Raw genomic sequence first — 26,636 nt, 5'->3', positions numbered from 1 at the left:
TTCTATTTAAAAATACAAAAAACCTTCCTATATTTCAATAATGTTCTGTTAGTTTACGTGCGATACCTTGCCAAACAGCTACAACTGCCTTACTCCTTATGACTTGAATGAACGTGGCACACCAAAAATCTGTTGTGAAGCTTGAAAGCTGAGAGTGCAGTGATGAAACTTGAGAGAAATGGCCAAATCCTCGGATGATGTAAATCAGTGTAGTGCTATCAAAATCAGTGGAGCTACCCTGACTTACACTGGCTGACGATCTGCCATAAAACTAGAATGTTTTTCTTTGACTTTCGTATGGAAAAATTCTGCCTCCTATGGCTCGATCTTTTCTTTATCCACATTTTTGTAAAGTTCAGAATTCCTTTTTACTGTGATAATGGTAAAATTATCCCCTGGTATTACCAGGGGCTAAAATGTATTGAGTAAACTAACTAAAAGGTCTATTATTTTCTTTGTATAAAATACTCATGTAATTCTCATTACTGTCAGTAGTAGTACAGAAGGTAAATGGAGATGATAGTAGACCCAGAAAAAAACTAATATTTTATATCAAAATAAAGTTATTTTATATTATTGGGATCATGGAATAATGACAAACCAAGCACCTTGGCAACAGTAATAAAAATATTGTGTTTTCCCAAATGTTTAGCTTTAATATCATAGAATCATAGAAGATTAGGGTTGGAAGAGACCTCAGGAGGTCATCTAGTGCAACCCCCTGCTCAAAGCAGACCAACACCAATTAAATCATACCAACCAGGTCTTTGTCAAGCCAGGCCTTTAAAATCTCTAAGGATGGAGATTCCACCACCTCCCTAGGTAACCCATTCCAGTACTTCACCACCCTCCTAGTGAAATAGTTTTTCCTAATATCCAACCTAGACCTCCCCCACTGCATCTTGAGACCATTGCTCCTTGTTCTGTCATCTGCCGCCACTGAGAAGAGCCTAGCTCCATCCTCTTTGGAGCCTACCTTCCAGGTAGTTGAAGGCTGCTATCAAATTCCCCCTCACTCTTCCCTTCTGCAGACTAAATAAGCCCAGTTCCCTCAGCCTCTCCTCATAAGTCATGTGCCCCAGCCCCCTAATCGTTTTCGTTGCCCTCCGCTGGACTCTCCAATTTGTCCATATCCTTTCTGTAGTGTGGGGCCCAAAACTGGATTCAGTACTCCAGATGTGGCCTCACCAGTGCTGAATAGAGCAGAATAATCACTTCCCTCGATCTGCTGGCAGTCCTCCTATTAATACAGCCCAATATGCTGTTAGCCTTTTTGGAAACAAGGGCACATTGTTGAATCGTATCTAGCTTCTCATGCACTGTAATCCCCAGGTCCTTTTCTGCAGAACTGCCACTTAGCCAGTCAGTCTCCAGTCTGTAGCAGTGCATGGGATTCTTCTGTCCTAAGTGCAGGACTCTGCACTTGTTGAACCTCATCAGATTTCTTTTGGCCCAATCCTCCAATTTGTTTAGGTCACTCTGGACAATATCCCTACCCTTAAATGTATCTACCTCTCCCGCCAGCTTAGTGTCATCCACAAACTTGCTGAGAGTAAAATCCATCCCATCAATGAAGATGTTGAACAAAACCAGCCCCAGGACCGACCCTGGGGGCACTTCTCTTGATACAGGCTCCCAAGTAGACATCGAGCTGTTGATCGCTTCCCATTGAGCCCGATGATCTAGCCAGCTTTATAACCACCCTATAGTCTGTTCATCCAATCCATACTTTTTTAACTTGCTGGCAAGAATACTGTGGGAGACGATATCAAAAGCTTTGCTAAAATCAAGCTATATCATGTCCACCATTTTCCCCATATCAACAGAGCCAGTTATCTCATCAAAGAAGGCAATCAGGTTGGTCAGGCATGATTTGCCCTCGGTGAATCTATGTTGACTGTTCCTGATCACCCTCCTCTCCTCCAAGTGCTTCAGAATGGATTCCTTGAGGACCTGCTCCATGATTTTTCCTTGGATTCTCTTTCTTCCCTTTTTTAAAGATGGGCACTATATTTGCCTTTTTCCAGTCGTCTGGGACCTCCCCCGATTGCCACGAGTTTTCAAAGATAATGGCCAGTGGCTCTGAAATCTCATCAGCCAACTCCCTCAGCAGGCTCGGATGCATTAGATCCAGACCCATGGACTTGTGTATGTCCAGCTTTTCTAAATAGTCCTTAACCTGTTCTTTCACCACTGAGGGCTGCTCACCTTCTCCCCATACTGTTCTGCCCAGTGCAACAGTCTGGGAGCTGACCTTGTCTGTGAAGACCAAGGCAAAAAGAGCATTGAGTACTTCAGCTTTTTCCACATCATCTGTCACTAGGTTGTTTCCCCCATTCAGTAAGGGTCCCACACTTTCCCCGACCATCTTCTAATTGCTAACATACCTGTAGAACCCCTTCTTGTTACCCTTCACATCCCTTGCTAGCTGCAACTGCAGTTGTGTTTTCGCCTTCCTGATTACACCCCTGCATGCTCAAGCAATATTTTTATACTCCTCCCTAGTCATTTGTCCAAGTTTCCACCTCTTGTAAGCTTTTTGTGTTTAAGCTCACAGAAGATTTCTCAGTTAAGCCAAGCTGGTCGCCTGCCATATTTGCTATTCTTTCTGCACATCAGGATGTTCCTGCACCCTCAATAAGGCTTCTTTAAAATACAGCCAGCTCTCCTGGACTCCTTTCCCCCTCATATTAGCCTCCCAGGGGATCCTGCCCATCAGTTCCCTGAACTTCTCAATGTAGCCTTCATTTCTGATAGTACAGGAGTAGGATTATTTTGTCAATTCATCTTTGTAATGAGTGTAATATATTCTAAAAGGATTTTTTAAAAAGATATCACTTAACTTTTAGACATGTTGCACCATTTGAAATGTTGGGCATATCACATATGGAGGATATAATCTTTGAGTGCAAATGCTATTACGATATACTCGTCTTTGTGTACTTTCAAAGCTTGTGCTTGTATTTGGTATTATATTTTCCTTTTAAGTGCTTGCTTAGTTACTAGTTAAACAGACCAACTGTTATCTTTTAGCGTAATGGAAACTAGTGACGACTGTGCAGGCACATGCTGCATGCTTATCCTAAAGAGCAAATTAGCAGTTCTGCAGCTGTTACAGACTACAGATCAATTTCAGAAAAGCGGGCTAAGGAATATATAATAGTTGTGTAGCCTGAACAAAGGCATGGATCACTGCAATGAGATCTGTGTCCATGAGAATTGGTTATACAAAGCCAGGAAGGAGTTTCTCCTCATGGTCTAAATTTATACTTTATGCTTTTTCATGACTCATCACTTACCACATTTTAGTTGCTATAGCAAGGTACCCAGGGCCAGACTGTGTGAAAATGGCACATAACCAGTAGGAAAAGACTGTGTGTAGTTCCTTGAGAGGGCACCACAAGGCATTCTGCCCTAGTGCTCCCCTTCAAGGGGTGTAACATATCCTGAATGGCCAGCCAGTGCTGCAGGCTGGAGTTGTGTGGAGGCACAGGCCCCATCTGGGGCATCAGTTGCCCGTACATGAAGCTGGAAGGGATCAGTTCATACTTGGGCTCAGGGATTGGAATGCTGCCTGGCCTTTACCATGGGCATGCAAGGTAAGAAGCTTTTTCCACAAGTGCACTGTGGGAGGGAGGTGAGTAAGAGGCAGGAAGAATCTGGCTCAAATGTTTATTGATGAAGTTTGAAAAGGCTCCTGTCATGGCAGAGTTGCAGTATTTTTGCAAGTTCCTGTAGAAAGCCTATAATAATAACATATGACAGCATTACCATGGCAAGTGGGAAGTGATGGTGTCTATAAAAGTTACTGCCTCCTCTGTTTGTACTGAGTTCAGTACACATAGGTGCGTGCCATTCTATCAATAGCATTTTAAGATGGATACAGTTTAAATGTGTTGCAAACATGTCAAGTTAAATTCTAGGAGCAAAATTAGCTTTCTACAAACACAATGGATTGTCTGTGACTTGTTTCAGAGTAACAGCCGTGTTAGTCTGTATTCGCAAAAATAAAAGGAGTACTTGTGGCACCTTAGAGACTAACCAATTTATTTGAGCCTGACTTTTCGTGAGCTACAGCTCACTTCATCGGATGCATACCGTGGAAACTGCAGCAGACTTTATATACACACAGAGAACATGAAACAATACCTCCTCCCACCCCACTGTCCTGCTGGTAATAGCTTATCTAAAGTGATCATCAAGTTGGGCCATTTCCAGCACAAATCCAGGTTTTCTCACCCTCCACCCCCCCACACAAATTCACTCTCCTGCTGGTGATAGCCCATCCAAAGTGACAACTCTCTACACAATGAGACTGTGACTTGAACACTTTTAACAGTTGGGCCTAATAAAAACAAAGGAGAAATAGAGATTGTTACCCAGCATGTCTTTTAGTGGTATGTGACAGCATGCAGTGGCACTACATAGGGTAAGAAGGAGTTAACTTCAACTCAGCTTCCTTCACCCCACGTTGTGGCAGAAATAGCTTGATATTAGAACTGAAAAGACCTCCTATTTTATTCAGTGATCAAATTGCTTATAGATCGAGGGCATAGTGGGGGTAGAGATCACACATTTCAGGGAAAATTCAAAAGTTGTGTCATTTGTATAAAGCTGTAGAGTATTAATTCCCCTTTTATAAAATTTGCCCGCTGTCGATAAATCTGCAGACAGGCAAGTTTATGTCAAATATATATTGAATGAATAAGATTGCTGGTGCACACTAGCGCTTGCCTAAGAAAGGATATAGGACCCAGTTCTCCCCTCAGATGTGTGTGCACAATCCCATGTTAGTCAGGGGGGGCCATATTTAAAGAAAAAGAAAAAGAAAGAAAAGCTGACATGTTTTGTAAAGCACTATGTATATCAGTGGCATTGAATACATTTATCTTTGAGTACCAAAAAGATGTAGTACGTTCAAGCGTTAGTGGTGGTGGTGATAATGATTTAATATTTGTGGTACTGCCTTGAGGCCAGCCAGGTTGGGCCCCATTGTGCTAGGTGCTGTACAGATTTATAGTAAATTACAGATTCAGTGATTATTATTATTATTAAATTCTAGAGCAGAATTCAGCCTTTTGCTATTCCACATGAGTCTAGATCTTTGATGCTTTTACAATAAAATCAGAGTTTAGGTAATGTCAAGTTAGTCTCATTAACCTTCATTATGCACACTTGGGTGTCTGCCTCCTCAATTAAGAATACTTATTTTTGCTGCAGTTAACAAAAACCCTGATTCTGTAAGGCTTTGTGATCAGAACTCCTTTTCATTTCAATGGCATATCTGTTTGTTTACGGGATTAGACACCTTGTTTATAGGTATAAAAGAGTTTAAAAAATAACCCTTTCAAGATGGGTATTTCATTTTTCTTATCTAAGATAAATAAAGGGTAATCATCCAAATTAATTTTCATACTTGTTTAATCAAAGATAATTACTGTTTAATAATGTACAATAAAATACTATGAATCAACAACTGTTTTTGCTGATGGAATAGAGCCTCAGTTGTTTCTTATTACATCCAAATAACACCAAACTTTAAATATTCCTAAAGATATTTGTCAGGGATATGTCTGGGATACAATCTTCTATGTATCATATCTTTAAAAAGTACAATCTTTTTTTCTCCAACTGCTGGATCCTGGTGACTTACAGACCAGAACACCTCCTGCCTGGCTTCTTTCATTAGAACAAACTGTTTTCCCATTCCCTGGGATACCGCTTGGGTACCAGGGGATTACATCAGCAGTGTTTTCAGTGTCTAAGTAGGAAGAGAGCTCACCAGTTCAGGTGACTGGGTCTGCCTTTCCTCTTGGAGAGAAGGAAGAGTGGAGGTGGCAGATGGTGCCTCCTACCGTCTCTGTCCCTCTGAGGGAACAAGCATAGGAGGCAGATCTTCCTGTTGAAGAAAGAAGGCTGGTAGGAGACTCCCAGCTTGGACAATTGTTCTGCTCTCATCAGGTATGGGTGCTGCTCCACCTACTAGTGATAAATCTTGGAGCTCCATAAACTCCCCAACAAGGGCATAACCCCTGCTGCTCTCACATCAGCCAATGAAGAGGCAGGAAGTGGGTAAGCTGTATTGCCTCAGCCCTAGGAGAGAGGGAGGCTGAGGAATGCGCACTGTCTCTCTCAGAGTTTAAGTGCACTGTCACATGCTCTCCTGTGGCGGTTTAATGATGAGACAGAACCCAGCTTTTTGCAAGCAAGCAGGCTGGTCAGCTGAGATGGACATTCTGCCCCCCCGCCTTCCACCTTCTCCTTTTATTATATTTCTCCCCCCTAAGCATTACACACTGCTACCACAAAAAGATACACAAAGGAATGTATGACGTTGATTAATATACTTAGTTGCATCTATATCTACTACAATCCTGGTTCTCAGGCCTTGAGCCCCGGCTAAGAAAGCCTCCCACAATTGCTGTCCAAACAATCAAGTTCTCATGGTTCATGTCTAGCCCTTGTCCTTGGATAGAGCAATGTGTGCATTGCTTCTAGGAAACAGTCAGGGTGTGCCCCGCCTGCTTCCAGGTGGAATAGCTAAACATTAACCCTTCACTCTCCCCTTGAATTTAACACTTGCTCAATAACTAGGTTGCTGTGCTGATGTCAAGTCACAGATTATTGCAAGGTTATACACTACATATCGCTGACTTGTTCTGGTAGTACTAAGACTTGGTATTGAAGTTCTTGGCTCAGTACTTACATCTTGCTAGGCTGGTGTTAAGGTATAAGTCTGCTGTCACGAACTGGAGTTTTGCATCATACAGTGTTTAGTTAAAGCCCCAGCTGCTGGAGTCATGAGGTTATGTAAGAATTTCCACTTTCGTTTTCTGAGTAAATTCCTAGTCCTCATGGTTTCAGACAGGTTTGAAAAGGAGACCCCTAAATACTCACACTGGAAGTCAAATAAAAACAACACACAATCTATTACTTTGGGATTATGGTTTCACCAAGGGAAGGTCATGCCTGACTAATCTAATCGCCTTCTATGATGAGATTACTGGTTCTGTGGATGAAGGGAAAGCAGTGGATGTATTGTTTCTTGACTTTAGCAAAGCTTTTGACACGGTCTCCCACAGTATTCTTGTCAGCAAGTTAAGGAAGTATGGGCTGGATGAATGCACTACAAGGTGGGTAGAAAGCTGGCTAGATTGTCGGGCTCAACGGGTAGTTATCAATGGCTCCATGTCTAGTTGGCAGCCGGTATCAAGTGGAGTGCCCCAAGGGTCGGTCCTGGGGCCGGTTTTGTTCAATATCTTCATAAATGATCTGGAGGATGGTGTGGATTGCACTCTCAGCAAATTTGCGGATGATACTAAACTGGGAGGAGTGGTAGATACGCTGGAGGGGAGGGATAGGATACAGAAGGACCTAGACAAATTGGAGGATTGGGCCAAAAGAAATCTGATGAGGTTCAATAAGGATAAGTGCAGGGTCCTGCACTTAGGACGGAAGAACCCAATGCACAGCTACAGACTAGGGACCGAATGGCTAGGCAGCAGTTCTGCGGAAAAGGACCTAGGGGTGACAGTGGACGAGAAGCTGGATATGAGTCAGCAGTGTGCCCTTGTTGCCAAGAAGGCCAATGGCATTTTGGGATGTATAAGTAGGGGCATAGCGAGCAGATCGAGGGACGTGATCGTTCCCCTCTATTCGACATTGGTGAGGCCTCATCTGGAGTACTGTGTCCAGTTTTGGACCCCACACTTCAAGAAGGATGTGGATAAATTGGAGAGAGTCCAGCGAAGGGCAACAAAAATGATTAGGGGTCTGGAACACATGAGTTATGAGGAGAGGCTGAGGGAGCTGGGATTGTTTAGCCTGCAGAAGAGAAGAATGAGGGGGGATTTGATAGCTGCTTTCAACTACCTGAAAGGGGGTTCCAAAGAGGATGGCTCTAGACTGTTCTCAATGGTATCAGATGACAGAACGAGGAGTAATGGTCTCAAGCTGCAGTGGGGGAGGTTTAGATTGGATATTAGGAAAAACTTTTTCACTAAGAGGGTGGTGAAACACTGGAATTCGTTACCTAGGGAGGTGGTAGAATCTCCTTCCTTAGAGGTTTTTAAGGTCAGGCTTGACAAAGCCCTGGCTGGGATGATTTAACTGGGAATTGGTCCTGCTTCGAGCAGGGGGTTGGACTAGATGACCTTCTGGGGTCCCTTCCAACCCTTATATTCTATGATTCTATGATTCTATGATTCTATTTTTAATCTCGATGTTTCCCCCCCTTTATTTTATTTTTGGGATGGGGAGATCTCCTGATTTTTAAAAACTCCTGGTCAGCGACACTGCAAGCTTTGCTGAGGTTACGGGTCTGTGTGGGTTCTCTGGTTCACCACCACTCTCTTCCAGAGCTGATGTCTCTGTGGGTATGTCTACACTGCAGTGTAAACCCAGGTTTTGAAGTCAGGCTCCTCAAGCCTAAACTCCCTTCTGCCTACACACAAATCGTGCTAACCCAGGAATCAGACCCTAGGTCCCAGAAACCCACAGAGTGGAGGGTCCAAGCCTGAGTCAAGCCAGGACCCAGGATTTAAGCCCTACTGCTTTTCAGTGTAGATGCAGTCCCACTGGACTCATCTGGATCCCATGCTCTGGGAGTCCACCAAAAGTATCCCACAATCCCATGGGCTGACTTCCTTTGTCCTTTGGACAGTGTATGTTTGGTGGACAGTCAAGTATTCCCACATTCCACCATGAACAAAGGGCTAGAGTGGCCACATTTCGGAAGGATGCTAGTACCCTGAACTCAGGCCACATAATGCAGCATAGATGCTGGCCCACCAGGTTGGGACCCACGGGTCAACAGTTCCTGACTTGGGATTACAAATGAATGTAGATGTGCTCAAGCCATAGGCTAACAAATGGAGGGTCTGCTAACTCAAGTTCTACTAATTCTGGGCTTACAGTTGCACTGTAGACATACCCTGCTAACATTGCTGACTCAGCAGTTTTCTAGCTAGCTGGGCTGATGTCAAGGCACAAGCTTTTGTGTAGTTACTGGATCATTATCTTCCTCTGGTTCAGTTTTTGGAATTGATTAAAATGTAACCTAGGTAACCTGATTCTGCACATTCCTTGATCATATAAAACTTCTGTTGGTAACAGTGAGAGGGTTTGATGTGACAGGAAAGTAGTCTCAGGCTCAAAATTACCCAACTTGGATTTCAAGTGTGTGCTCCTTCTTTCAGTTGATTAAATATTGCGTGGTTATATGGTTGTATATTGAAGTGAAAAAGAATGCTAAAGGAAGATCTAGTTTTGTGCAACTTTTCTCATGGGTAGATTGCAGTTTCTTATTTTACTGTAATTATGACTTGTAAAATAAAAAAGTAGCCCGTCAGACTGAATGACAGTTTTATTCAGAACATTTGTATATGATGGTTTGGTTTAGTGACTGATATCTGCTGATGAGTGGTGTGCATCTAATTACAAGTAAATTTTGATTAATTTTTAATTAAATAAGTCATATGTAAACCTCAGCTCTCATTGGGGGATTGTCCAGAGGCAGTAGTTCTTGTAGTCTTGGAATCCATGGAAGGGGTGCTCACCCCTAGGTCTCCCCCACACATGTCCAGGGGGCTGGATTTGACCCTTAGTGATGTGAATGAAAGTTCTTTGCACATAGAGCAGAATATTGGAGTCAAAATCTAATAATTTTGTCTTAGTTGGCTTCCAGCACAAATATCCAGTAGTGTGATTTTTAAATGTGAGACTGACTTAATGTGTCTACTTGCATGTTTGAATTTTTGCTCTAAATTCTTCATCATCATGGCAAATCCTAAAGGGACGTAGCCTCCATGCAGATCAAGTGCCATCCGGATTGATTTCTAGCTAGGTCCTTAATGTTGTCTTTCTGTCTATTTGAGTTATGTCTATCACTGGCATCACTGAAGCTTTTGGCGACTGTGATTCACTGGCCACATAGCAGCATTCCTTGGTAAACACGCTTCCTAATTCATTGGTCTTCCATTCTAATTATATGTTTGTACCAAAAGAAGCCACTGAAACTGAATCAGTGCTGATAGATGTGATTGCTGGGTTTGTGCAGGAATATCCTCCTTTCTGATCTTGTCCTTCCGCTCAGTATGGAGCTGATGATGAATACAACAAGAATCAAAAACATCAATGCACTGCTCGTCAGCCTTCCTCAGTGCCCGTGTTTCACTGTCATACAGTAGAGTTGGTATAACGATGGTCAGCTTGGGGGTCAAAACATGGCAGCAGCTGCTGTTATACAAGTGTCCACATTCCCAGTAGTGTCAATGATACTGAGCATTATTTGACAATTGCCACCTGCTTGAAGTCCCATCTGGACAGGTTAAACCTGAGCTGTTTGTAATCTGAAGAGGGAGGTTGCTTGATGACAATGGCCAGGCATAGGGTTGGCTGTTCTACTGGTCAAAAAATAAGTAATTTGACCCATTAAATGTTGATCATATATTTTCAGGTAATGTCAAAAATGGTCAAATATTTAAAGCACTAATTTATTAGAATAATAAGACAAATTTCTGCTTGTCTAGTCATTTTAGTTTGTGAGTTCTTCAAGGCAAGGACTGCATCTTTAAACTCGTTTTAATGTGCTTTGTAAACCACCATGTATGCTGGTGTCCTGGTATACAAATACATACACACACACACACACACACATCTGTACTAGAAGATTGCACCCAATCAAAATGCTCAACTTTCAAATAAAAAAAAAAAGAGAAGTCCTTGTGGCACCTTAGAGACTAACAAATTTATTTGAGCATAAGCTTTCATGGGCTAGAACCTACTTCATCAGATGTATGAAGTAAATGATACAGTAGCAGGTATAAATACATGAAAGTATGTGGGTTGCTTTACCAAGTGTTAGGTCAGTCTAATGAGATAAATCAATTAACAGCAGGATACCAAGGGAGGAGAAATAACTTTTGAAATGGTAAGAGAGTGGCCCATTTCAGACAGTTGACAAGAAGGTATGAGTAACAGTAGGGAGAAATTAGTATTGGGGAAATTAAATTGAAGTTTTGTAATGACCCAACCACTCCCAGTCTTTATTCAGGCCTAGTTTGATGGTGTCTAGTTTGCAAATTAATTCCAGTTCTGCAGTTTCAGGATTTCAGTTCATTTTCGAAGTTTTGTTGTTGAAGAATTGCCACTTTGAGGTTTTAGAGTGACCAGAGAGATTGAAGTGTTATCTTACTGGTTTTTGAATGTTATGATTCCTGATGTCAGATTTGTGTCCATTTATTCTTATGCATAGAGACTGTCCGGTTTGGCCAATGTACATGGCAGAGGGGCATTTCTGGCACATGATGGCATATATCACATTGGTAGATGTGCAGATAATCCTGCTGTCAGGGTGTTTATTGATTTATCTTGTTAGACCAGGGGTATGCAAAACTTTTTGGCCTGAGGGCCACATTGAGTTGCGAAACTGTATGGAGGGCTGAGTAGGGAAGACTATGCCTCCCCAAACAGCCTGGCCCCACCCCCTATCCGCCCCCTTCCACGTCCTGCCTCCCTCAGAACTCCTGACCCATCCAACCCCCCCTGCTCCTTGTCCCCTGACTGCCCTCTCCTGGGACCCCAACCCCTAACCGCCCCCCCTGGACCCCACCCCCTATCCAACTTCCCCCGCTCCCTGTCCCCTGACTGCCACGACACACCCCTGCCCCCTGACAGGCTCCCCAGGACTCCAGTGTCTATCCAACCCGCCCTGTTCCAGTCCCCTGACCGCCCCCCCCAGAACCTCCGCCCCATCCAACTGCCCCCTGCTCCCTGTCCCCTGACTGCCCCACCCCCTATCCACCCTTCCACCCCTAACCGCCCCCCGGGACCCTACCCCCATCCAACCTCACCTGCTCCCTGTCCAGTGACTGCCCCGATGCCTATCCACACCCCCGCCCCTAACCACTCCCAGGGACCCCACCCCCATCCAACCCTCCCTGTCCCCTGACTGCCCTGACCCCTATCCACGCCGCCACCCTCCCAGGACTCCCACACCTATCCAACCACCCCCTGCTCCCTGTCCCCCGACTGTCCCCAGGACTCCTGCCCCTTATCCAACCCCCCCACTCCCCGCCCCCTTACCATGCCGCTCAGAGCGGCAGGAGCTCTCAGCCCCGTCACCTGGCCGGAGCCAGCAACGCTGCCTCGCTGCCCGACAGGAGCGGCAGGCCAGAGCACTGGCGACGCAGCACACTGAAGCTGCCTGGGAGGGAAGACAGCAGAGGAGGAGCCAGGGGCTAGTCTCCCTGGCCGGGAGCTCAGGGGCCGGGCAGGACTGTCTGGCCCATTGGCCATAGTTTCCCCCCCTCTGCGTTAGACTGACCTAACACTTGGTAAAGCAACCCACATTGTTTCATGTATTTATACCTGCTCCTGTATCTTGTACTTCATACATCTGGTGAAGTGGGTTCTAGCCCATGAAAGCTTATGCCCAAATAAATTTGTTAGTCTCCAAGGTGCCACAAGGACTCCTTTTTTTGTGTGCTGATACAGACTAACACGGCTACCACTGAAAACTTTCAATTAGTTCACCTTTTCCCCAGCATTAGCATGTAATAAAGTAAATGATCAAGACATTTAAATAGGATTGCTAACAGATTGCAGCATGATGCAATCAAAAAGGTAGGCTGCCACCTACATGAGGGTCTTCTTGCTAGAATATCTGACAATATTTGACAGCCTGAGGTTGGCAGCCAAACTTTGATAGGAAATGAAGCTTAAAAGGAATTCACACATGTATTGTTTGGAAAATGGTGATTGTGCTTTGCTAAAGTCATTGTCTTTAATTCCCACATATGGTCAGACCACAGCTCAACTCTGATTTAACCCTTTAAGTCCAGGTAGGTAGCAGTACAAAATTGAGCAGGTATACTGAGGCACTTACAATATTCATAAAAATAATATAGATAACTCCATTAGTCTCCACATAAATGGTTCCATAAAGGATCATTAACACTCCATGAGAGGGCTTGACAGCAGACACCATTTGACATATGTAACCAATGCATCACTGTTAATCTTCTAGTGACACGTTGTTTTTATCAATATGAGCATCCGTATGGTGAAAAAAAAATGTATTCCCTTTGGAAGTATACAGCTTTTGAAAATGAATTATTGGGGTGAAGCAGGTGAGCAGCTCAATTTCATTTCAGTAAGAGCCACAACCATACACTGATAACATTTCACTGTTGAGCTTCAAATGGAAAACGTGGAAGGTGGGAAGCATGTTAACTGTTGCTCTTCATTGGTTGGACATGTAACTGATTACGCAGGCTACTGAAGTATTGTCATTGAAACACCACTTGCAAAATGGAAGAATGCAAAACAATTACAGCAGAGTCACCAATTCCTAGTATTGGCCTCATTTAAGACTCTTTCCCAGTTCCTAGCACAACAGAAAAAAGGAGAGAAAAGGGGTAGCCAAAGTCCCCAACATAAGTGATAATGATCAGAGATGACTGGTGTGTGGCATCCTTTCTTCCCTTCCTCAATATTTAGGTAAGTTTGAGTTTGCTATGTACAACTTTTTCTATGCAATAGTTCTTTGAAGAGTGTTCAAGTTTCTTGACAAGATGCTCCCCACATCTCAGGCATTTGCTGAGGCAAAAAACAGGGAACTAATATGGAACATTAACACATTTGATAGTTGCAATACATATGTTCCAGTCATTTAGGGTACTTCAACATTAAAGGTGATTATTCTTTTCTGTATGCTCTCTCTGTAGAATGGAAAACATAATAATCCATAAGGATCTTTCCCAATTCCAGGGGAACACTAGCTGGCTGGGGCAGGGGTCTGTATTTGTATAAGGTAATTGTCCTATACATTTATTTTCATGAGCTTTTGAGAATGTAGAGCAGGGGAGGACAAACTATGGCTCTAGGCCGCATCTGGTCCTCCAGCCGTTTTAATCCAGCCCTTGAGCTCCTGCCAGGGAGCGGGGTCTGGGGCTTACCCCGCTCTGGTGCTCCAGGCCAAAACACTTCTGGACACCTGACTAGTGCTAATATGTCAACTTAAATAAACATTAACATAATTCCTAAATTGTGAAGTAGTGTATCTTGTTCCATTCTCAAACACAACTGAAGGCAAAGACTGGTCTGAAGTTACGGTGGAAGCTTGGAATGCATCCCGTGCTTAACAATCGTGTTTGACAATCACTTGGCAAATGTGTCAGATTCAAAATGGTGTAGAAGAGCTTGTGAAGTCCCATACAATTTACATTTGGTTTGTTGTTCAAGCCCATTACTGATGTTGTATGAGTATAACTGAAAGCAGAATTTGGTGCATTATCTGAAGTATGATATTAATAAAAATCTCTTTGGATAACTCCCATGGTTTACTCCATACATAAGTTTTAATTCTTATGATGGAATCTCTTTTACTAGTTCCAGCTGACTGGTCCCTTTGTCATCCTGAGTCACAAGATAATAAACTTTTGATAATATTTGCAGTCATTTCCTCCATTTACCATGTCTATTTTTTCTAACTGGGAACTCCTCACTGATGGCCTAAGCTCGGCTGTCATGTTTTCAGGGGTAAATAATTGTAGATGTAATTATTTGTGCCAACAATTTAGTTGATTTAGGTGCCTAGATCTATGATTAGACCCACAGTTAGGACTTAGCTCTCTGGATGTCCTAAATTGAGCCTGTCAATAACGGTAGGTTAAAAATTGTACCAACAGTGACTTCTGCCCATAATTTGTGGAGTAAAAATGGAAGCCAGCTTCTAAAAATCTGACTAAGATACAATGGGTGTAATATTAACTTTTCTGTTGATTTAACTAGTATTATTTTTTCCCTACCAATGTTCTCAATTTTAATGCAGAGAATAATTTTCAAACGAGTAGAATCTTTCAAAATGGAAAAACTGTAAGTGTGATCAGTGTACTACTTATCAGAAGAGATCTGTAAAAATGATGTTGTGATCAACATCTTCCAAAGTTGGGGATTTCCCCAGATAGACTTGTTTACAACACGGCACAACAGGAAGTGTCAGCAGTTCTGTTCCTTTCTGAATCACCGCCCGTTCTTGTTTGCAGATGCCTTTCTGCTGTATACCACCTGCTGTATGCATTCCCACCCTTCCTGCTTGTTCACAAGTTCCTGCTGAAGGTCAGAAGAGACAGAGCATCAATGATCTTGATAGCACCAGCGTGGCCATGTCAACACTGGCTCACCACGCTTCTAGATCTGTTGGTGGACATGCCTATAACCCTGCCCCTGGTCCCAGACTTGATCACTCAGGACCATGGCCACCTCCAGCATCCCAATCTGGAGTCTCTCCACCTCACAGCATGGAAACTCTGTGGCTAAACCCTTTGGAGCTCTCATGCTTAGACTCTCTTAGGGAAGTTCTCCTTGGCAGCAGGAAACCATCCACTAGAGCCACTTATTTGGCAAGTGGAAGAGATTCTTGATTTGGTCACTACAAAATGACACTCAGCCTTTGCAGACATCAGTTCCCTCCATCTACTTACTACACCTGAAACAGCAAGGCCTGTTGGTGTTGTCAGTAAAGATACACCTGGCCGCCATGTTGGCTTTCCATCCCAGTTCAGCCAGCCGGTCTGTTGGCTAACCTCATGGTTGGTTGCTTCTTCAAAGAACTAGGTAGACCAGGGGTGGGCAAATGTTTTGGCCCGAGGGCCACATCTGGGTGGGGAAATAGTATGCAGGGCCATGAATGTAGGGCTGGGGCAGCGGTTTGGGGTGAAGGAGGGGTGCGGGGTGCAGCAGGGGGCTCAGGACAGGAGGTTGCAGTGTGGGGTGCAGGAGGGGTTCGGGGTTCGGGCTCTGGCCTGGCGCCGCTTACCTGGAGCAGCTCTGGGGTGGCAACAGGGCTAAGGCAGGCTCCCTGCCTGCCCTGGCCCTGTGCCGCTCCCAGAAGCAGCCGGCACCACGTCCCTATGGCCCCTGGGGGAGGTAGGGGCAGAGGGCTCTGCGCACTGCCCTTGCCTGTGGGTACCTCCCCAAAAGCTCCCATTGGCTGCGGTTCCCCATTCCCGGCCAAGGGGAGCTGCAGGGGGCGGTGCCTGCAGATGAGGCGAGATACCTGCCTCCGTGCTGATGGCACCCTTCACAAGGGCACAGGTGTCCTCAGCGGCATTCCTGGCACAAGTCCCCATCCAAGACATCTGCAGGGCAGACACATGGGCGTCGATTCATACATTTACATCACACTATGCCATTACGCACAGGACAGACTAGATGCAGCATTTGGTAGAGCGGTGCTGCAGTTGGTGACCCACTGAACTCCGACCCCTCCTTCTAGGACAGACGTGGGTGAACTACATCCGTGGGCTACATCTGAGCTCCTGGCTGGGGAGGCTAGCCCCCAGTCCCTCCCCTGCTGTCTCCCCTCCACCGCAACCTCAGTGCGCTACACTGCCAGCACTCTGGCCTGCCGCTCCTGCCGGGCAGCACGGGTGGAGTGACTGGGTCCAGCTGGGCAGTGGGGCTGCGAGCGCTTGCCGCTCTGAGCATCAAGGTAAGGGGGTGGGGGGAGTTTGGATAAGGAGCAGGGGGTTCCAGGGGGCAGCCAGGGGACAGGGAGCAGGGGACATTGGATAGGTGTGGGAGTCCTGTGGGGGAGCTGTCAGGGGGTGGGAGTGTGGATAGAGGTTGGGGCAGTCAGGGAGCAGGGGGTTGTATAGGGGTTGTGGTCCCAGGGGGCAGTTAGGGGCGGGGGGGTGGATATGGATCAGGGCAGTCAGGGGATAGGGGGTTGGATAGGGTCCTGGGAGGGCGGGTTAGGGGCGGGGATCTTGGGAGGGGACAGGCAAGGGACAAGGAGCAGGGGGGGTTGGATGGGTTGGGGGTTCTGAGTGAGGGGCAGTCAGGGGGCAGGAAGTGGGAGGGGGCAGGGACCAGGCTGTTTAGGGAGGCACAGCCTTCCCTACCTGGCCCTCCATACAGTTTTTCAATGCCGGGCCAAAAAGTCTGCCCACCCCTGTTCTAGGAGATGTTTGGGAATCACCTATTTGAAATCGTCATGAGCAAGCAATCGAAGTAAAAATGGTTATTTCCCTTCTCGTAACTGTTTTTTGAGGTGTGTTGCTCATGTCCATATCAAGACTACCCGCTTGCCCCTCTGTTGGAATACTCCAGCAAGAAGGAACTGAAGAGGCTGCAGGTACCTATATACATACACCTCAATGAAAGTGCGACTCTAGGGGGCTCCACATCTGACCCGACAGGTACCTCTAGGGGAAAAACCTTCCGACGATTGTGCACTCGGTACACACATACCTACTTGGAATGGACATGAGCAACACGTCTCAAAGAGCAACAGTTATGAGAAGATAGGTAACCATTTTTTACATAACTTTGATCTCAGTTAGGAAGATATCAGTTATACATTCTGGTTGAAGAATAACTGAGGAGCTTACTTTGTGTGAGTCTGCTGGAACAAAACTGTGAACTAATAAGTGCTTAAATATACCCGTGAACATGGGTCTCTTTATTGGTTTTTTGATTTTCAAGTTCTTATGCTGCCACCGATTTCGCCACAGTATCTGAGTGCCTTGAAATTAAAGTATGAGCAGTGTGTATCTGGAAAGTGTTCCCTTAGCTGAAGGCACGTGGCAAATACTATACTGAATGGTAGATCTGGTGTTGGATCCCAGTGACCATGAGCATAGTAAGTAAAGTTTTTTCAAGACAGGCCCCTGACTGAAAAAATCAGCATTACACAATTCATCTAAATCAGCTGCTGCGCCTCCTAAGTAAACATATCAAAAAATCTTCCCAGTATTCGTCCTGCATTAAAGAAAAGTTACACTCAACTTATGCCCCTCTCTGCCTGTCTTCTGAAGCTGCCCTTCGGTTTTGAACATATGGACTAGTGTCATCTTTTGAGATTTTTTGGCTTTTAAAAATTCATTCTTTTCAACTGTAATTGTTCTGGAAGATAGAATAAATATGATGATAAGAGACTTGGCTTTATTGCTGGTTTTAAAAAGTTGCAAACCTTTCAAAAAGTTGTTTGTTTTTGAAGCTTTAGAAAATAATAGATTTCAAAATGTTTTGTGAATTTTTTTTAAAATAGGCCTTTTTCTGACCAGAAATATTCTTCATTTGAAAAATTTTGACCATTTCTATTTGATCTTTCTTTTGTTTTTAGTGTTCACAATAATTACGCTTTTAATGTATGGATTTGTTAGTTTCTACATTGTGACAAAGCTCTGTCCTTGCCTCCGTGGGTCTCACGTTTCCTGGCAGATTTCGCTAGCCTCAGAGGCTCACTGTGACCCTCCACGTAACCCTTCTTTCTCTAGAGACAAGGGTCACAGTGTACTGAGCCATTTTCATCATAAGCCAGCAAGGTAGGTGAGGAGAAGTTATCCTTCCTTGCACAGTCTCTGTTGTCTCCCAGTCTCAGTGATTAATCAAGGGGCAAAGGTGTCTGTGTGTGGGGCAGGGAGCCCGGGCCCACCCTCTACTCCGGGCTCCAGCCCAGGGACCCTAATAGTATCAGCTATGGTAGCTGACCTTTTAGAAACATGACATGTACAATTCCCTGGGCTACTTCCCCCACAGCAGCCCTCACTTCCTTAAGCTCCACTTCACCCTTACCTCAGGGCCTCCTTCCTTGTGCCTGATATGGTGTGTACTACTCAGCCTCTCCAACAGCACAACTTCCTTCCACAGCTCCTGACATGCACACCCACCTGACTGGCTGAGAGTCTTTTAACTAGTTTCAGCCAGCCCCTGATTGGCTTCAGATGTCCCAATCAACCTAGCATTCTCCCTGCCTTCTGGAAAGTTCTTAATTGGCCCCAGGTGTCTTAATTGACCTGGAGCAGCTGCCATTTCACTTATCCTGGTACCAGGGATTTGTTTAGCCTGGAGCTAATATATCTATCTCCCACTACTTTTCTATAGCCATCTGGCCTTGCCCCGTCACAACATACACAGGCTTTGGGAGCTCTAGTTAGAATTTGTGCTGCTGAAATACATTAGCTTTTGGTTTGGAGAAGAAATCAGATGATTTTAAGGGAATATTCAATTTTTCTTTACCCAATTTAGTGTACGCAGTAGGATTGTTTAGATTTTAATCTGAGGTTAAATGATATATGTAACAAAATATCGTCTGAAATTTATGGAACTGAAAAGGGCATGTTTTCAGTTATATTATTTTTTCTATTGATTGTCTAAGATTCTTACTTTTCTATAGTTCTTTCATTTCCCCCCAAAAAACTGAGTTTTAAACCAAAAACTGCTTCATCCACTTTGGGACTAGCTTTCCTTTTGTTTGTAGTCATTTGCTAGAAACATCTGGCTAGCAGTATCAGCTTGTGCTCCTTACTGAAAACCATTATATTGTTACATTATATGCCATTTTCTGTCTCCTGTTGAATCTTCTATTTTGAGTGTTGATTGTTCATTTTATTGCCTATAGCAAATTATGTTCTACATATTAAATAAGATTATAAACTTTATTTCCATATTGCTAAAATGAATTGAGACATATTACTTATTTTTAAATAAGAATAAAATTAACCTTTACAAAGAGTCATTCTTCTTTCTGAAAATGTTAACTGTAATATTTTTATGTATCAGTAGAGATGGAGCCTTCCATAGAATAGCTGACTAGTTGATCTGTATAGTGTGCAACTTAAAACAGCCTAACAAACAGGGAAATTTTTTAAGAAGCCAGGGATTTTACATATAGGTGAGTGGCTGCATCATAATAATCAGTACATTATGTGGAGGGAAACAATGAGTCGTGCAATTATTATTTATTTAATTATTTAATCATTAACATTATTTATTTATTTTTGAAAGAATATGACCTGAATATACATTTACAAGTCTAAGAATATCAATATATATGCTCCAATTATGATGTGATCCACTGATCCTCATCTGCTGTTAGCACTTACTGGAAGTGAAGTGTCTCATGGATTATGAAATGCTATAAGAATGTATTAAATTTAGTTTCTGGATTCCTATTGTTAATATACAAACACGGGGCCTGCTTTTACTTCCACTCACTTCAGTGGGAGCACTTGGATTGTGGCCTATGACATCCTACAAATAAAATCACCGGTATCAGGCGTCGGCCCTGATTCTTCTGTCACTTGCACTGGAGTCAGGCAGTTTATCCTGGAGTTAAACCTGCAGGAGAAGAATCAGGCCCAGTTTTTTTGGGTGGGGGGGTAGGAAAATGATTGTGTAAAGAACCACAGTTACGTTTCTGTGCTTAACCGCCTCCCAGGTATTGAATCTTCCCAACCGAATAAAAATATTTAATTGAAACACTGATACTGTTTTTTTGAAATATATTCCATGTTATGTTTTGCCAAGCCAGTTAATTTAATTAATTTTTCCATAAGCTTGGAACTTCCTAAAATAATAGAGGTCCAGATTCAGCATGCATTACAGAACTCAGTGGGACTACTCATGTGTTTAACGTTAGACACGTGGGTGCTGGAATGGGGGTACCAGGGGACCATGGCTCCATCAGTTTTTACTTGCCTTAAGGGTGAGCAGGGTCAGAGAGAAGTGAGCAGGGGGGAAGGAATGGTTTGGGGAAGGGCAGAGTGGGGGCAGGACCATCGTTCTGGCAACGGTGGCCCCCTCTCGTCTAGGGAACTTCCAGTACTCCTGGGTAGGCACATGCTGAATTGGGGGCGGGGGAGGGATTACTTCCCAGTACACTGGTGGATGCTGTTATGGACTGTATTTGAGCTTTTTTTTTTGAGGGTGGGGGGATTCTTTGTCTTATATGTTTATATGAACACACATGGTACTACTGGTACACATGCTTCAAATACTACTAACATTTTGTTACACTGTACCACAGTACTTACAATGGATACTGCTCCAAATCTGTCAATGCTCACTTTTTTTTTATTTCATGTTTCTCTCTTTTCCCTTATTACAATTTAATTAAAGTTGTAAACAAAAGACAACTACTTTACTGCAGCACACAAATTGGAGCTGGCATTCTAAACTTTACAGGTACACTGCTGAATTTCCTTGCCAGTACCTATTTTAGGGTAATTTATAGGAGAAGCAGTAGTGACACCTATAGTTAAGGGGGGTCTAATATTTTCCATTTTAACCTATTTTTAGTTGTGAACTTTCACTGAAATTATTCAGTGCTTCGTCTCTGCCTCAAATTGTTGTTTTAAGTTTGAGCAGATCTGTTGCAAGTGTGTCTGAGAACGGAACTGGTGAAAAATAGATCACTGTACTTGTGTTTAAACACATTTCCTACCATAGTTTTGAACCATTCTAGCACTTCAGAGGATCTGGGAGGAGGAGTGTTGTGTAAAGTTGAAATTTGTCAAGGATCTAGTTATAACATCAAAGTAGTACCTTTTGCTATCCCAGTGAAATTTTGTTCAGATTTGCGTGAGTTATATGCAGCAGGAAAATCACCATTTGTACATGCTCCATAGAATTAATTTTCTGAGTATTCCAACTGCACTCAGGATGCTCCCAGGCCCCACTGATGTGATCATGTAATTAAAAACTGTAGCATAATGTAGAGACGCAAGGGGGTAGAATTAAAGCTTTCTTTGGTATTTCTTAACTTTTAAGTGCTTGAATTTGCAACATTCTTTTTAACTAACTTTTTTTTTTTTTAAGGAAGCTAATAAAAGTATTATCAAACGCTGCCATTTTGTCATTCAGGCTGGGGCATAGAACACCTAAATATTGATAGCCGAGAGCAACAACACTGGCTTTTCAAAAGGCTTTCAAATAATGTTACTATATGTATAGACATTCTTTAAAAGCCTTTTGAAGAGTAATTTTTCCCTGGAGGTTCACTAGTGAGCAACAATGTACTGTACCAGAAAGGAGACAGCATCTGTAGAAGACTTTTAAATGTTGCTGTTTTTCTTATCCAGTTTATTCTTGAAATACTAGCAAAAACAAACAAACAAACAAAAAAACCCTAATCCTTATACTTATTTTATTTTATTTGCTTGAGGTGTATTTTATTTTCAGGGTGTGTATCTGACTTGAAGTGTGGGTGATTATAACTGGCTACATATGTATTGTTCTATTGTCAAATGTTAGTTTAAAGAATCCTGAAGAATAAATGAACAGCATCCTGGATTTAGTTACTGGTTTACTTTTGCCTGGCTGGTTCTGTATTTTTTAGCTCTTTGAGTATTCCAGTGGCTGACGTGTTGAATGTCTCTAGGGTTTCCTACAGCTGGGCAGTCCCTTCTCATCCCCATGCACCTCTCTCCCCTCCCTGAATGCGTTGTGGGTTAAATGCATCAATAATGTTCATATTAGGTATAGCATTCTCTGAGGACGTTGTATGTAATTCACTTGTATCTAAGGCAGGTATATTTTGAAGCCTAAACAGACAGTGGCCCTTCTTGTTTGTAGCAGGAATTACTTTATTGCCTTGAGACTAGAGCTGGTGGAAACTGGAATTTCTGCTCCACAGGTGATACTGACATTTCAGCATTTGTTTTCAACTGAGTCAGACCAAAACCAAAAAAAGTCTCAATTTCTCATTTCCTGTGAAACAAAATGTACATAAATAATGCATTTTGGGTCGGACAGAATGCTCCATTTTGAAAGGCTTCATTTTGATTTTGACTTTTTCTTTATTGTAATGTAATATCAAATAAATTTCTTAATGAAAAATTGTTTCAAAAGCAAAACATGAAAACATTGCCTTCTGAAACGGTTGTATGCAGTACAGTTGTAGCTGTGTTGGTCCCAGGATATTAGAGAGATATGGTGGGTGCCCAATAAAAGATATTACCTCACCCACCTTGTCTCTCTAAGATTGAAACAGAACATTTCAACCTTATCAAAATGCCTTGTTTATTTTTTTTTCTAAATGAAATTTAATTAAAATCAACTTGGAAAGTTAATTTCTATGAAATGGCATTTTCTTACAAAATGTTACATTGGAAAATTTAAAACCAGCTCTATTTGTAAAACTTAGAAGTCAGAATTCCTGGAATTCTCTGTCCACATGTGGAATTTGCATGGCCAGAAATTCAGGTAGTTGCATGTTACCAAACCAGAGAAGCTGCCAAAATGATAACTAAAGAGGGTTGAATTTTTTCTTTCAGAACTTTTTTCGAAGGAAGTAATTTTTAATGTTTTTTTATGAAACCATGTATTTTTGTGGAAAGTTTATTTTTTGAAATTTTCTTAATATTTTTCCAATGGGAGAAAACGAAAACAAGAAGAAAACCTTTTTCTCAAAACTGAAAACTTTTTTTACACCCCCTCTCTCTTCTCCCCCTCCCTTTCTCATAATATTTTAAGCCAGGCTTATGATTTTTTTGGATTCTGGAGGTTGGCAGTACTGTTCCTGCCACTATTCCAACTCCCTCTATACACATTCTGAGCACTTTAAATATTCCCTCTTGTCTTTTCTCAGTTGTCATGGCACAGGAGTTTGGAGTGGATAGGTGAGACAAGGGTAACACACTAGATCGTGGGCCTTACAGAAGGGTGAGAAAAGGATTGTTAATTGAACGATTTTGCACTGGACTTGAGATTTGGCCATCAGTGTTCCCATTTTTTTTCGAAAATATCTTCTTCCCAACCCTCCTTCCTGCCCTTCCCCCCAAGTTTGCTGGTTTAGATTGAGTAGCCTCAGTGAAACAATGGTGCATATAACCTAACAGACGGGAAGCTTCCCAGCATCACACATTTGTTATTAGGACTTCTTTCACAGTATTCTTTTCAGCACAAATTCTGACCTAGTTATACTCACATGGGGCCTGTTTAAACACAACTAATTAAAATTTACTTTTTTTTTTTTAAAGGAACGCACTACGTGAAAAAACCTTTGGTCAGAATGATCGCTACCTAGACGTCTGCAGCTACAGGAACTATTAGCAAGTAGATACTGCATTATTTTGATATTCATAAGTATTTATTTAAAAATTAACAATATTTTTACAATCAGATCTGTTTTAATTCTGAAATGGTGGTTGGCATTAGTATTATCATTTTAATATTTAAACAAAGAGGGGAGAAAACATTAAGGATTAATTTTAATAAAAGAATTGATAATATTATTTTAGTGCTATATAATATATGGATAGGTTTCAGAGTAACAGCCGTGTTAGTCTGTATTCGCAAAAAGAAAAGGAGTACTTGTGGCACCTTAGAGACTAACCAATTTATTTGAGCATGAGCTTTCGTGAGTGTCTCTTTCTGTCCTGCAGGATGTTAAGTTTCAACTTCTTTCAGGACACTCCTGCTCATTTTAATCTTAATTATACTCTTACTATTTATCTCAGTTAAATCCACTCAATTCATTGAAACTATTCCAGGTTTATATCTGTATAACTGAGCTTAAAATGTTTTTCTGTATCAATTGCTATTTCTCAGATCAGATCTGAGAAGACACATTTTGTGGAAAAGAATAAGAAATATCTTTAAGTACATAAATACGAACAGGATCACCTCTGAGATGCCCACTAACGCTCATTTTGCAATGATCAGCTTTTTACACTTGGCTTGTAAACATTAAATATATTTTGGAAGCTTACGTTTTAATGAATCTCCGTGCAGACAAAAAATACCAATATGCTAAAAGGGTTTGCTTTATTTTTATCATTACTTTATGACATTTTCAAGGAGTGAAATATGAGGGATTATTAGAGAACATATGGCATTTAGATGAGTGGGAATAAGTGAATTAGGAAACTACTGCATTGAACAATAAGCAAGAAAAAGTGACAGTTTGTCAGAAAAACCTTTTCGATTATCTTTATTGGATCCTGGTAATATGTTTAGACTTATTTTTCATGCTGTTATTTTTTTTCTTTCTGAAATGTGATCTGTGTGCTTTGATAATTATCTAGAAGTGGCAGCATCAGTTTGTCTGTTTTAACCCCATCTCAGAGTTTCTAATTTTCAAAAACTTGCAGAATTTGCAAGGATGAATTTGGTCAAATAGCTGTCGTTCAAATGCCCTGTAATCCAAACTCTGAAAAATGAGTGATCTAAGAAAATATGATAAAGTTTTGTACTCAAACATAAACACTAGATACGGTGGAAACTTTTTTGTCAGATGACAAAATATGCATACTGCATTTTTAGTATTAAAGTTGTTCAACACACCTTGTTTCACAAAGGGAATTCCTCTAGAACAGAGGTGGGCAAACTACGGCCCCCGAGCCACATCCGGCCCATGGAACCGTCCTGCCCAGCCCCTGAGCTCCCGGCCAGGGAGGCTATTTCCCGGGCCCACCCCCACTGCTCCCCCTCCCCTGCAGCCACGCCAGCAGCGCTCTCACCTGCCACTCCTGTCGGGCAGTGCGGCAGGGTGGCTGGCTCCGGCATGGTAATGGGGCAGGGAGCGGGGGGGTTGGATAAGGGGCCGGGGGTCCTGAGGGGCAGTCAGGAGACAGGGAGCAGGGGACGGTTGGATGGCGCGGAGGTTCTGCGGGGGGGGGGGGGGTCAGGGAACAGGGAGCAGGGGGAGTTGGATGGGGTGGTTAGGGGGCGGTTAGGGGCGGGGGTGTGGATGGGGGTCATGGCAGTCAAGGGACAAGGAGAGGGTGGGGGGGACAAGCAGAGGGTTGAATAAGGGGTTGGGTCCCAGGGGGCGGTTAGGGGCAGGGGGTCCTGGGAGGGCGCGGTCAGGGATCAAGGAGCAGTTGGGGGTTCTGAGGGGGGTGGGAAGTGGGAGGGGGTGGATAGGGAGCGGGGGCCAGGCTGTTTGGGGAGGCACAGCCTTCCCTACCTGGCCCACCATACAGTTGCGCAAGCCTGATGTGACCCTCGGGCCAAAAAGTTTGCCCACCCCTGTTCTAGTGGTAAACTTCTATATAGGCTTGAAAAATCAAATTAACTTTGGAAATATGTCTTGCAATATTTATACAGTAATTTTAATGACAGCTATATAAAGAAACTGGGCCAGATGCTCAACTGTTGTAAATGGGCCTAGCCTATTGCAAAATGAAGGTAATGAAGTTCTGCTGATTTACACTAGTTTGGGAAACCAGTTTCATGTCTAAGAAATGTAACTGAAGCTGTATAGGTTTCAGAGTAACAGCCGTGTTAGTCTGTATTCGCAAAAAGAAAAGGAGTACTTGTGGCACCTTAGAGACTAACCAATTTATTTGAGCATGAGCTTTCGTGAGCTACATCTGATGCATCCGATGAAGGGAGCTGTAGTTCATGAAAGCTCATGCTCAAATAAATTGGTTAGTCTCTAAGGTGCCACAAGTACTCCTTTTCTTGAAGCTGTATAATCTACTCTCAGTGAGGTACTTTCTCTTTTTTTAAATAAAACATTAAGTTCTCCTCCTGCCACACCTGGACTTTTTAGTTAGGCTCCATCAACAAGTCAGATGTCCTGTATTGCGGGAACTGCTGCCTCCATCATCACACTTCATAGTTAGTCCCTGCCCGGTGAACCTGACATCAGGGTAAAATTTTGGCCTCACTGAAGTCAATGGCATTGCGTAACTCCACTGAATTCCGAAGAGTGAGTGAACAGCCTCTTGGATATAGTTAACTCCACTTGTATCTCAGTATGCGTTAGGCAGTATCTGACCCTGTATTGCTCTTGGCAGAACTTTGACAGTTGCTTCTGCTGTTAATTGAGAATGGAATTGTATTTTTAGGCTTGCTTATCAACACTGAGACAGTATGGCCACACTTTACACTGCTTTGCA

At 43.0% G+C, this 26,636-nt stretch overlaps 1 protein-coding gene across 15 annotated transcripts in view; it reads left to right on the top strand.

The window, feature by feature from the left end:
* The window catches only part of LRRC7 (leucine rich repeat containing 7), a 402,665-nt gene that overhangs the window by 75,433 nt on the left and 300,596 nt on the right, over positions 1-26,636 (top strand). For 3 of the 15 annotated variants that reach the window (XM_075131739.1, XM_048862603.2, XM_048862605.2), the window contains exon 2: positions 23,769-23,844. The exons of the other annotated variants lie outside the window; for them this stretch is intronic. Coding sequence is in view for 2 of the 3 variants with exons in the window: in XM_048862603.2 (XP_048718560.1) it covers position 23,844 (1 nt within the window). In the remaining variant the exon portion in view is untranslated. The remainder of the gene's footprint in view (positions 1-23,768; positions 23,845-26,636) is intronic. 15 annotated transcript variants of the gene reach the window in all.

This window comes from Caretta caretta, chromosome 8 (assembly GCF_965140235.1).
Source record: "Caretta caretta isolate rCarCar2 chromosome 8, rCarCar1.hap1, whole genome shotgun sequence".
Taxonomy (NCBI): Eukaryota; Metazoa; Chordata; order Testudines; family Cheloniidae; genus Caretta; species Caretta caretta.
The sequence above is the reverse complement of the archived record's forward strand: the minus strand, read 5'-3'. Positions and strand labels throughout refer to the sequence as shown.